Source organism: Triticum dicoccoides, chromosome 5A, assembly GCF_002162155.2.
Source record: "Triticum dicoccoides isolate Atlit2015 ecotype Zavitan chromosome 5A, WEW_v2.0, whole genome shotgun sequence".
NCBI lineage: Eukaryota > Viridiplantae > Streptophyta > Magnoliopsida > Poales > Poaceae > Triticum > Triticum dicoccoides.
This window is the reverse complement of record NC_041388.1, coordinates 600,375,024-600,386,362: the sequence shown is the minus strand read 5'-3', so window position 1 is coordinate 600,386,362 and position 11,339 is coordinate 600,375,024. Positions and strand designations below refer to the sequence as shown.

At 50.5% G+C, this 11,339-nt stretch overlaps 2 protein-coding genes across 2 annotated transcripts; both read right to left on the bottom strand.

Moving 5' to 3' along the window:
• Window positions 1–494: 494 nt before the first annotated feature.
• On the bottom strand, window positions 495–3,702 carry LOC119303248 (peroxidase 35-like). The gene is made up of 4 exons (XM_037580359.1): window positions 3,234–3,702; window positions 2,909–3,109; window positions 2,605–2,770; window positions 495–1,229 (listed from the first exon to the last, which is right to left on the bottom strand). Exons 1-4 carry the CDS (start codon window positions 3,441–3,443, stop codon window positions 829–831), a joined length of 978 nt encoding a protein of 325 aa, XP_037436256.1. The 5' UTR covers window positions 3,444–3,702; the 3' UTR covers window positions 495–828.
• Window positions 3,703–7,091: 3,389 nt separating this feature from the next.
• On the bottom strand, window positions 7,092–8,579 carry LOC119303247 (peroxidase 50-like). The gene is made up of 4 exons (XM_037580358.1): window positions 8,341–8,579; window positions 8,061–8,255; window positions 7,818–7,983; window positions 7,092–7,731 (listed from the first exon to the last, which is right to left on the bottom strand). Exons 1-4 carry the CDS (start codon window positions 8,545–8,547, stop codon window positions 7,337–7,339), a joined length of 963 nt encoding a protein of 320 aa, XP_037436255.1. The 5' UTR covers window positions 8,548–8,579; the 3' UTR covers window positions 7,092–7,336.
• Between the last annotated feature and the right edge of the window lie 2,760 nt (window positions 8,580–11,339).

Below are 11,339 nucleotides of genomic sequence, written 5' to 3'. Positions count from 1 at the left end.
GTAGGAATATGAAAAGTATAGGATTACAGTGGCATGTCAACTTGAATCCTATAGGATTAGCAAAGAGTGTTTGATGCCACATGAAAAACAAAGGAAATGTAAAAAGAGGTTGGAGTGGATGTTAGATTTTCTATGAAATGTAGTACAAAAGATTCCATAGGATAAATTCCTATGGGATCCAATCCTATGAATCAAAGGGCCGACATAGGAAAAATTCCTAAGGATTTCAATCCTTCAAAAATCCTAAAGATATCCTTTGAATCAAAGGAGCCCTTATATTAGATAAGGGGCCCCGAGTTTTAGTTTCGCCCCGGGCCCTCAAATTCTCAGGACCGGCCCTGCCCAAACCCCTCAAATTCTCAGGACCGGCCCTGCCCAAACCGCAACGTGTTTTGTGTCCGTTTGAAACCAAACGAAACGGACGTACCAAATGCGGTCGAGCAATGGAGTTGGCCTTACATGTAAGGAGTGGTCGGGGGTTTAACAAGCGTGTATATTCGAAGCAAACATTCAAATGAATCTCGCTTCCATATTAAACACACAATTAATACATTCGGCTCTAAGTAATCGAACGACACGCAACAATGGCAGATCAAAACAACAAATGATGCTCAACTCGAACAGACTCCTCAACCATTAACCTTCTGATGGATTAGAACTAGACCTGTGTCTCGAAAGCTACCTGTATTATAATCTCAGCACCACCCCATCGAGCGGCCAAGCTAAATATGAACAGTTGACGACAGGATATATCCATATCATATCCCCAAGCATCGATCGAGCCTGCACTGCATCTTGTTCTCCCGCTTCAGCCAACACAAATCAGCTTCAGCTGTTGAGCACGGCGCAGTCGCGGCGGATGTTGCCGAGCGCGGGGTCCGTCTTGACGCCGACGCGGCCGAGGCTGGTCATGGCGGCGACGAAGGCGGCCTCGAAGTCGGAGCTGTTGGCCGCCCAGGCGTCGACGGTGGGGCGCGAGCGGGCGTCGGCGTAGAGGACCTGGTCGGAGGTGAGCAGGCCCATCCCCTTCTGCAGGTTGATGAAGTACTGGTTGTCGAAGGCGTGCGGCGTCACCGGGTCGATCTCCAGCGCCACGTTGGGGTCCACCCCGGCCGGGCACGCCGCCAGCAGCTGCGACGCGTACCCCGGGTCCATCGTCGGGTCCGCCGCCGCCGTCTGGATCCGGCCCGTGAACGTCCCGCAGTGCGCGAACCCCACCGTGTGCGCCGCTGCAAACAACAAACAACAACGCCGCATTTGTTTTCTTCAGGTCACGGGTGCCAAAATTCGTACAGTATTACACATGATCGCGTACAGGTTCTGCAGATTTCGTGCCAAGATGCCATATACGATTGTACAGTGGGTCTGAGCCTACAGTTTTTTTCTTCATGTATTAACAGCTCATCTTGCCGGCCCATGGTATGCGAACGGATGGGCCGAAATCAAGCTGTTGGACGCTTCTGGGTTGAGTGGAGTTTGGCGAGATGCCGGAGTTTGGCTTTATGCCGATGGAGGCCGTGTCGCTGGCGCGCCCGAGCCGCGTGCGGTGGCTGCTGGAGTTGACCTTGATGGTGGTGGTGAGTTGGTTTTTGCTGCTGCTAGCTGGCGTCAATCCAGCATCTCCGGTAATAAGCTCAAGGTGTCCCTGCCTCTGGAAGAGGCTTCTCTTTCTCTTCTTGGAGCCGGATGCCACCATGGAGGTGGAGAAGGAGCTGAGGAGAGGCAGTCAGATGGTTCTTGCAGGGATTCGAGCATATCAGCAACAGCTTCAATCCAGTGGAGCTACGACGCCGGTCTCCGCAGGCGAACTGCTGCTTCTTCAGGCCGAAAGGTGGCCATCATTATTCCTCCTGGCCTTGATGCCATATAGGAGGCAGCTGCTGTGTTCGTTTGGAGGCCATGGTGACCTGCGGCGGCTATGGCGGTTCCGCCGTCCCAAGTGGCACGTCCCCGGCGATGGCGTAGCTCAATCCATGGGAACGCAACGAAGGACCCGATTGCTTTTCCATCTTTTAGTTTGGGGTCCTCTTCGTAAAAGACAGGGACTTGTATGCAATATCATGTTTCTGTGGTGTCTTGATGTAAACTGCTCTGTAATCCGGGCTTGTGTTTAATGCAGTGTTTGGGTCCTTCGGGACCTTCTCTTGTTCAAAAAAAAAAAAAAGACGCTTCTGGGTCGTGGCAAAAGGATGGATATGCCAATAATGCAGATGGTCTTTCTTTCACGTGCAAGCAAAGGCAGTACAGCTAGTCCTCCACAGTTTGACCCCTTTCAGATCTATACTACCGACCAGCAGCCAGCTACAGTGCACGCACACTCCACTATCATCAAGCTCAGTCTAACGGGATAACTAAAAATATGTACTTACTGACAGTGCTAACGATGAACCACATTATTTCTACTGTCGTCCCAACAAAAATCCCTCGATCAGCACGCAGAATCCAGCCCTTTTCGCCCGGCTTTGTGTGGGTTGCAAGACAGGAAAACAGAGCACATGGGGTACTTCCTGACTACTCCTAGTACAGAGGCAGCTAAAGTAATTCGGGGGTTGGCAATGGCAGGGGCGGTTAGTAAACAACTCTTTAATAATTGCCTGGCCTTACCGGAGAGCGCAATCATGTCGGCCTGGGACAGGTTGTTGGCGGCGAACATCGCCGTCAGCTGGTCCAGGTTGAACGACGGCGGCGGCAGGTTCCCGTCGACGTTGCTCGCCGTCGACACCAGCCCGTCCAGCCTCCCCAGCTCCACGGGGTACGCCGGGCCGCCGGCCTGCGCGCGTCACGGCAAAGATGCTTTCAGAGGCATTGTTGTTTGTATTGCTGATAATGATATATGTATGCAGGCATCGAAAGCTCGGACGCTTTTGGTGGATCTAGAAAGGGCGGCGTGCGTGATGCGTGCGCGTACCAGGCCGATGACGTCCCGGGTGGCCATGGTGAGGATGTCTGCGCAGGAGACCAGGTTGGGGCTCGGGCACTGCGTGTCCACGGCCGCCTTGGCCTTGATGACGGTGTCGAAGCCGTCGCCGGCGAGGGAGAGGTTGCTCACGTGGTCCTTCTCCGCCGTGTTGTTCGCCGTCGACACGATGATGACCGACGCGTCGCATCCCTGCACACGCATGGTCGTCAGGCCGGGCGTCACTCATGGTCGTCAGGCCGGGCGGCACTCAAAGGCAGACAGGGGATTGAAAATGAAATGCTGGTAGATTAGATGCAGGGGCATCGAGCGGCACCTGGACGAAGCAGTCGTGGAAGAAGAGGCGGACGGTGGCGCCGACGGCGACGGGCGTCTGCTGGACCTTGAGGGCGACCGCGGCCTGCACGATGGCCTCCACGTTGGGGCAGCTGGCGGAGTAGTAGCCCTGCCGGAGCTGCGCCGCCGCGCCGCCGGCAGCCGCGAGCGCCAGCAGCGCCACCGCCAAGATCCTAATCCCGGCGCCCATGCCGCCGCACTGCGCTCTACCTAGTATCTAGCTCCCACGCCTGAATGCCTCCCGGTGCCGACCGATCCGGGACTCGTCCAGGCTCTGCTCCCACGGCTAATGACGACGGCACGGTAGTAGTACGAGCTATCTAGAAGAAGCTGTGGCGGTGGCGGTGGCGGTGGCGGTGGCGGTGATGATGACGATGGCGTTGGGTTTCTGTCGCCGCGGCCGTGTGCGGGTGCGGGTGTGTTTGTGGGTGGCCTAGTTATTGTGCTGGAGTAGTAGTAGAAGCCAAGCTTTCTCTCGGAGCGTGGGGGAGAGGTGGTGATGGCTCCTGGACGGACGTATCCAGTCTGGTACAGTGGTGAGCGAGGCGGCGCTCGCCTCGAGATGCGTGCGCGGCGCGGCGGTGGATGGATGGATGCAGCGGCGAGCGCGATCCAGAGAGAAGCCGGGGGCGTCCCCACGTGGACGCGTGCGTCTGTCTGTCCACGTCCGGGCTCATCACGGACATCGCACACCGGCTCTGCCCGCTCGCGCTGCAAACATGCGTGGGACTCGCAACCTCCACATGGCGCGGTTGGTGGGGGCTCCGTCCTGCGTGTGCTCTGTAGTACGTGAAAGCCTTTTTTGGTGGCACAAATGACCACGCTCGCTCCGAGTGCACGCTAGCGACTCACAAAATCGGCCACTAATGATGCAGTGTGATTCTGTGGGTTGGGCTTCTTTTTGCTGGATAACACAAACTGAACCCGGCCCGGAGCAGACAGGGTTGGCTTCTGGGTCAGGCGGCCTCTCTGGAAAGGCGAACGCGGCCAAGATGGGTTGTTTGTCCCCGGCCCGGAGCAGGTTTGTAGAGGAGAATAGAGTTTTATAGAGTTACACAAAGCCGAGGTACGGCATGACAAGCCCGGAGCAGGTTTAATGGTCCGAGACGACGGCATAGAGACGAGCACCAGCTACGTCTACAGTAGGAGACGAGATCCAGCGCCGGAGCAGGCGGCATTCATGTGCTCTTTCGCGTTTTCACAGCCATGCCGCCCACCTGAAAGGCCTTTCACCAGCTGGCCGCTCCCCACTCGCCACCACGTTTCCTTCTTAAAAAAAAAGCTCTGGCCGCCATGTTTTTCTTTTTGAGGGGAGCCGCCATGTTTGTTGGAATGACTTGAATTGCACTCGCCGTTTCCAACACCACGTTACGTGTAGTCCAGTCCATTTATCCGTCGATGTTGACGGCATGCATGGAGCGGAGTTTTTATTTTCTCTCGGAGCATGCAGCGGACTTTTTTTTTTTTTTGAGAAACTGCAGTGGAGTGTTTGATCCAGAGCGTAGGCCGGTGGAAAGGACACTGACATGAGCCGACATGCCTTTTTCAAGTGGGAAATGGCGCGCCTTTTGATCCTAATTTGTCCTCGTCTTTTTTATGAAACGCGCCTTTTGAGTTCTGACGAGTTGTGCGAGTGTGAGGCTGGTCATGGTGGGGAGTAACTTAGAACAGTGTCATGTCATATGCATGACACTAGTCTAAGTTACTATCCTCGTAGTGCAAAGTATCTTAGTAGTAGTGTCATGATTCGTTTCATTTATTGCCTTATAGACTCATTTTATTTCGGAAGCGCTATGTTACAGTAACATATTATGTTACTCCAAGCACCTCTCTCCTTATTAAATACTTGTCACATAAGCAAAATTGTTTTGGAATGTGTTAAGTTACTACCTAAGTTACCCCATTAGGCTGGTCATAGTGGGAGTAACATAGGTACTAGTAACTTAGATGCCACACAAGCAAAAGTGATGAGGTGGCAATTAGTTAATGAGGAGAGAGGCAAATAGAGTAACATAATATGTTACCATCACATAGCGCTTTCCAATGCAAAATGAGTCTACAAAGCAATAAATAAAGACATCTATGTTACCACATATATGATACTACCCACTATGAAGGTAGTAATATAGACTAGTAACATATACATGTTACTAGTCTAAGTTACTCTCCACTATGACCAGCCTTATGGCTGGCCTGACGTGAAAGTCCATTTAGTGTCCGCTCTTCCGCGGGGCCGCGGCCCCAACGGCTCACTGCAGCAGCTAGCGCCCGCCGCTGTAGCACGATAGATTGCCCGGCCCATGGTTTGAAACACGGCCCTCGTCAAGCATGGCTGCTGATGGCTCCCCAAGTCCTGACAAAATAAACAAGCAGCAGTTCTAAAAAGAGGAGTTCTTTTTTGCCTTCAAATAAAAAAGCAACGGTTCTGTTTTCTGAAGAGGGAAACAGGCGACAGTTCTGTGCGGTCGGAGTTTCAGACAATTAAACCAAGCCCAAGTTGATTCAGCTGAGGGAGACATTATGGACTTGGATCGTTTGTTTCAGGCGAGGTGGCCCGCGCCGGGAAGTTATCCGGCGACAGATAATGTAATGAAATGAGGCGACTTGGATCGGTTCGGTTGGCACGTCCATTTCCGGGGCGGTTGTTGGGTCCCTAGCACGGGCGGCTTCGGGTCTCCGGAGACTCACTCGCCAGGTCCATCATCGGAGCGCCAAGCTCGCCAGGGCTGGTTCCTGGGCTTGGAAAAGGCGTGTGTGTGTGTGTGTAATGGACTAAGCTTGGAGATTCTTTGGTTTGTTACGATCACGAAACGGAGAGGTGAACCTGTGGAGGTAAGCTGGGAGGAAGTTACCGTCGAAACTATAATAATGTGCTCAGCCTCAGCGTATATGCTTGTCTTTTCCGAACATTTTGGTCGACCAACTTGCTGGAGGTGGCTGATTTCGCTTGAGATTTTCACCCCCTGTCAAGGTCGGGCTGTACATATCGGTGACGAGATGCCGTGTTTTGTGTCCAGAAGTGTTTGCCCAATAATTGACACGGATTCGAAGCCCTGACGCTTCATTTGGAAAACTAATCATCGACCAAGAACACGTGGGCTGCCCAAGGTTTACTGAGAGGAATGTTGTGAGTCAAGAACATATAGTTTATGTCGATATTAATATAATATCCTTCGTCACAAAAACAATATTTAGCAAATCAAAACTAGTTCTTTTTGAAAGAAAACTACTAGTTCAACTCCAAAAATCCCTGTGACCTTGGTAACTAGGTACAGGTAAATTCCGTTCATAAGACAGCAAAACGACATAGTACTAGCCAATAAGTTTTTTTTTGTGAATAAATACTAGCCAATAAGCGGCGGACTTGGAAATAAAATGAAGGGTGTGCACACTTTAAAACAATTGAAGTATATTTCAATTAGCTTCCAGGGGCCTTAAAAATCAGTTAATTTTTACATGATGAAAAAATGTTTTTTTTAAATCTGGGCGTGCTATGGCACACCTGGCACATTACTTTTGGTGAGTGCTTGATTTGTTCATTGACAAAAAGCCTAATTTTAGATTTTGAACTCTGCAACAAGTTTTGCTTTTAGCCTCACAATCTTTAAACAGTCGGAAACAATCTAAATATGCATTATATGTGACAAAAAATATATATTTAAAAACTACATCCGTGTGGAAATCTAGTGGTATATTTTTCATGACATATAACACATATTTAATTTCTTAAATCGATGACCTAGAACTACGCGAATGACTTATACACCCGGACGGAGGGAGTACTTTGGACCATCGGCCGACTTCAATGCGGTTTTCATCCACGTGATGCTACTAGTACTTATGGAGAATGCTTTATTCATTTTATTTGCATATATAACCCGCACGTTCGAAATCAACGAATCAAACAACACATATACAACCATGTACAAGCCACACGGAACTGTGAAACCCAACGAAACTCTGTGTCACGGACACACACATTTCGTGTACACATGCACCTTTGACGCATGCACGTACACTAATTCAGCCAGCGTGGTAACCCCGGTGTACACCAACGCATCGATCGATCGATCCCTCTCGCCATCAGTTGAAGACGTCGCACTGCTTGCGTATGTTGCCGTCGCTGCCGGACTTGACCCCGACGCGGCCGAGCTTGACCATGGCGGCCACGAAGCCCCGGCTGAAGGCGGCCGTGCTGTTGGCCCACGCGTTGACGAGGGGCCGCGTGCGGTTGTCGTTGTAGAGGAGCTGGTCGGAGGCGAGCAGCCCCCCGCCGTCCTGCAGGTTCCGGTAGTACTGGTTGTCGAAGAGCGCCGGCGTGGCCTGGTCCATGAGCACCATCGGGTCCGACGAGCCGTCGGCGGGGCACTTGGTCCTCAGGAACGCCGCGTACTTGGGGTTCAGCGTCGCGTCCGCCGGGCTGCCGTACACCCGCTCCCTGAACTTGCCGCAGTGCGCCAGCCCCACGGTGTGCGCCGCTGCACGCCCACCATGAACTGTTATGTTAGTACATCCACGCGGAGCTCTGAAGAGTAGGTGCAGTTGGGCGGCGTGCGTGGTTCACCTGAGAGGGCGACGATGTCGGACATGTTGAGCCCGTGCGCTCTGAACATGGCGACCATCTGGTTGAGGGTGCTGGTGGGCTGCGGCAGCTTGCCGGCCACGCTGCTGGCCGTGGAGCTCAGGCCGTCCAGCCTGCCCAGCTCCACTGGGTAGAAGGGCCCGCCGCTCTGTACACAAATCAAACATGTCATTCAGTGGAAAATACAGTATGCAGGGTGTGCGTGCAGTATATGCATGTGCGTACCAGGGCGATGGCGTCCCATGTGGCGATGGTGAGTATGTCGGCGCAGGACACCAGGTCGGGGCACGCGGCCTCCACGGCCTCCTTGGCGATCCTCACCGTCTCGTAGCCCTCGAACGCCAGCGACTTGTTGTCGTCGGCGTCCATCTCCGTCGGGCTCCCCGGCGTCGACCGGATCAGCACCGACGCGTCGCAACCCTGCACGCATGCACACACGTCGATCAATCACTCGATGATCATAACTCATAAGACTCATAAGCATCAGTGCAGGCGGCGGACGTACCTCGACGAAGCAGTCGTGGAAGAAGAGGCGGATGGTGGAGCCGATGGTGCGGATGGTGTCGTCCATCTTCTGCGTCACCACGCCGCGCACGATGCTCTCCAGGCTGGGGCAGCTGCTGCCGTAGTATCCCGGCGACAGGTCGGCCGCGACGAGCTGCGCGGCGACGGCGAGGACGAGCAGCGCCATGCACGACGACCACCGGGCCATCTTTTTTTTTTTTTGCTCGAGCTACTTAGCTCGTTGGTATATCAGTATATGTGGTGCAGAAATGGATGGGCTATATATATGCAAGAGGTGCCTTGCACACAAGGATCATGTACTGGGTAGTTAATTTGACAGGCGCTCGAGGTGTGTGATACACAAGATTTTGCCACGCTGTGGAAGAAATCGAGAAGGGTTGACAATCTTTGATCTATGGAGAGATACGTGTGTTTTGGTCTAGTTTAGGACCGATTCTTGATGTGCATGCGTGGGATGTTTGGGGAATTTCATTTTCCCTTGATGTGACGGTGTCTCAATTGAATGAACTCTTGGCGCTTACATCATCTACAAGGAATACTCAGCACTAGCTCATGAGTTCTTACTTGCCATGTAAGGAATTTTAGTGTCGGGCTTGGCTAAATGGCTTCCTCATCACACCCCCGGGAATAGATTGAGAATAGCGACGCTCTCACTGCTCCAGTTCAAAAGGGCAAGTAGAGAAGTAATTGAACACTCTGAATTTTACTGTGACCTTCGTTGACAGCATGGACACGATGCTTGATATGACTAGTTAATCAGTAAGTTTCCATCGAGTGAAATTACAACGCAGGTGTATATATCATTTTTACATGTACTCCCTCCGTTCGGAATTACTTGTTGTAGAAATGGATGTATCTAGATATTTTTTAGTTTTAGATACATCCATTTCTGCGACAAGTAATTTGGAACGGAGGAAGTATGTGCCAGCTAGCATGATGTCATGTCACTGTGATCAGCATTACTAGTTCAAGTGAGATTACTCCATTGTTGTATCACTGTCGAGCCGTGGAGGTGCTTTCTGGCAAACTTCCGAGAATAAGGATTTCATATAAAAGGGATGACTTTTCTGACGATGAGGTATTTGGATGGATGATTATATCGCCGCAGAAAAATCTAGATGATTTGAATGGAATGCATCCTGTGCTGCGTTTAATCACGAATTTGATTACATACGTGGATCATTTCCCGATCGCACTGAGCAAACTATATGCTTCCCTGATCATTAGTTTGATCACGAATCAAGTTGGAAACCTATGTATGCTGTCATCTTTGCCATTTGTTTGACCTAATCTTTTTTCATCAATTTCTCATTGATGATCAATTGTTGGACCGTGTTCTTGTAGGAGGAGTAATTGGACACTCAATCTACACCGGCTTCAGATTATTAGGGGGGCATAGTTTGATGACTACATCCTAAACATAATACTACTATAAGTCAAGTAGCAAACAAATTAATGCGTTCTGCAGATCAAGATGTACTAGGAATTTGGAGCCACTGCCAGTTGCTCGACATCGACGACACGCCACGCGTAACCAGCGTTGAAAATGATCATGTGGCACAATAAACAAACTAACCACTTCCATTAATATAAACATCTTCCTGGGCAATTAGCAGTCCTCTTTGATCGGGTTGTGACAAAAAGAATATCAGGGCGGCTTGTGAATAGTTCAAAATTTTGTTTGCAACTGGTATACATCATCGCCTGAGGATATCCTAGAGATAGAGAAACTTTTCCCATACACTTATTTATAGGGTCCCGATAACACCCACATATGTGGGTGTTAAGAGGTCTGGCCACACGTTTCGTGGGGTATCTAAAGAAGCAGTCCACATATCTGCATGTGGGCAAAGCAAATAATGCCCACACGCCCGGTCTTTTACCTCGCGGTCTCTCCCACACGTCTACGTGTAGACAAAATAGATAACACCTACACGTCCGTACTCACGGTCCCGCACGCTCCGCGTGACAGTCATCACGTGTTCCCGCAGTTGCCATGGTCCGAACCCTCTTTCATATTTGTTTAACTGCAGTTGGCATGGTTGTTCAACTGCAGTTGCCATCTCAGGTCAAGTGCCAGATGCCATTTTTGGACAACTGCAGTTGTTGCCATGTATGGCCTGGTCTACTACAGTTGTCATGATTTGAAAACTTTAGAAATTGGCACCTACTACAAAAAAGGCATGGCAAAAAAACATGTTCGGGTAAAGAGAGAGTTCCCAACTGCTTACAAGCACGCTAGGGCAGTTGCCATGTACCCTGCAAAACACATGGCAACTCGGGTAAAAAAGAGAGTTGCCATTTGCTTACAAACACGCTAGGGCAGTTACCATGTACACTGTAAAAACACATGACAACTGACATCTTTGGGTGTGGGAGAGAAGACGGGCGTGTGGGCGAACTGATAAACACCAACACACCAGCCCCTCTGCGTGCGTGAAAACTGGCGTGTGGGCGAACTGCTAAACGCCCACACACCAGCCCCTCCACGTGGTGAAATGGTCGTGTGGGCGATTGAATGAATGCCCACACAGCAGCCCAGTCCTACGTGACATAAAAAATCTGGCAAAATATGCCAAAATTTGTGCAAACACAAACAGACGTTGATCCATGCGTGTGGGCGAGATACAAACGCCCCACACATGTGGGCGTTAGTATTTTCATATTTATAAAGGATGTTTTTATTAATTCATAAAATAGCATTAAAAGCATACAATGCAAAATGCATAATGAGTGTATATTTGGCATTTGCATGATTAAAATGAACATAGCCAACATGAACCGACGAACGAAATAAAATAGAAAAAAAAAGGTCATGCCGCCAATGGTAAAGTTTTTTTTTCTTTCAAAAAGTAGGTTAGAACCCCAATCTCTGTATAATTGTGATACACAAAACTATATTTATTAAATTTGATGCAAAATAACGAGGCTAAAGACATCAACAAACAAAGCGAGACAACAATGACAGGTTACCCATAC

Bases quoted from the DNA above. Each gene is read 5' to 3' on its own strand.
- LOC119303248 (XM_037580359.1), bottom strand. From the start codon at position 3,443: ATGGGCGCCGGGATTAGGATCTTGGCGGTGGCGCTGCTGGCGCTCGCG. The intron at 3,110-3,233 runs GTGCCGCTCGAT...ATGCGTGTGCAG, and splicing joins TCCACGACTGCTTCGTCCAG to GGATGCGACGCGTCGGTCAT. The intron at 1,230-2,604 runs GTAAGGCCAGGC...TGTTGTTTGCAG, and splicing joins CGACATGATTGCGCTCTCCG to CGGCGCACACGGTGGGGTTC.
- LOC119303247 (XM_037580358.1), bottom strand. From the start codon at position 8,547: ATGGCCCGGTGGTCGTCGTGCATGGCGCTGCTCGTCCTCGCCGTCGCC. The intron at 7,984-8,060 runs GTACGCACATGC...ATTTGTGTACAG, and splicing joins CATGGGACGCCATCGCCCTG to AGCGGCGGGCCCTTCTACCC. The intron at 7,732-7,817 runs GTGAACCACGCA...GTGGGCGTGCAG, and splicing joins CGACATCGTCGCCCTCTCAG to CGGCGCACACCGTGGGGCTG.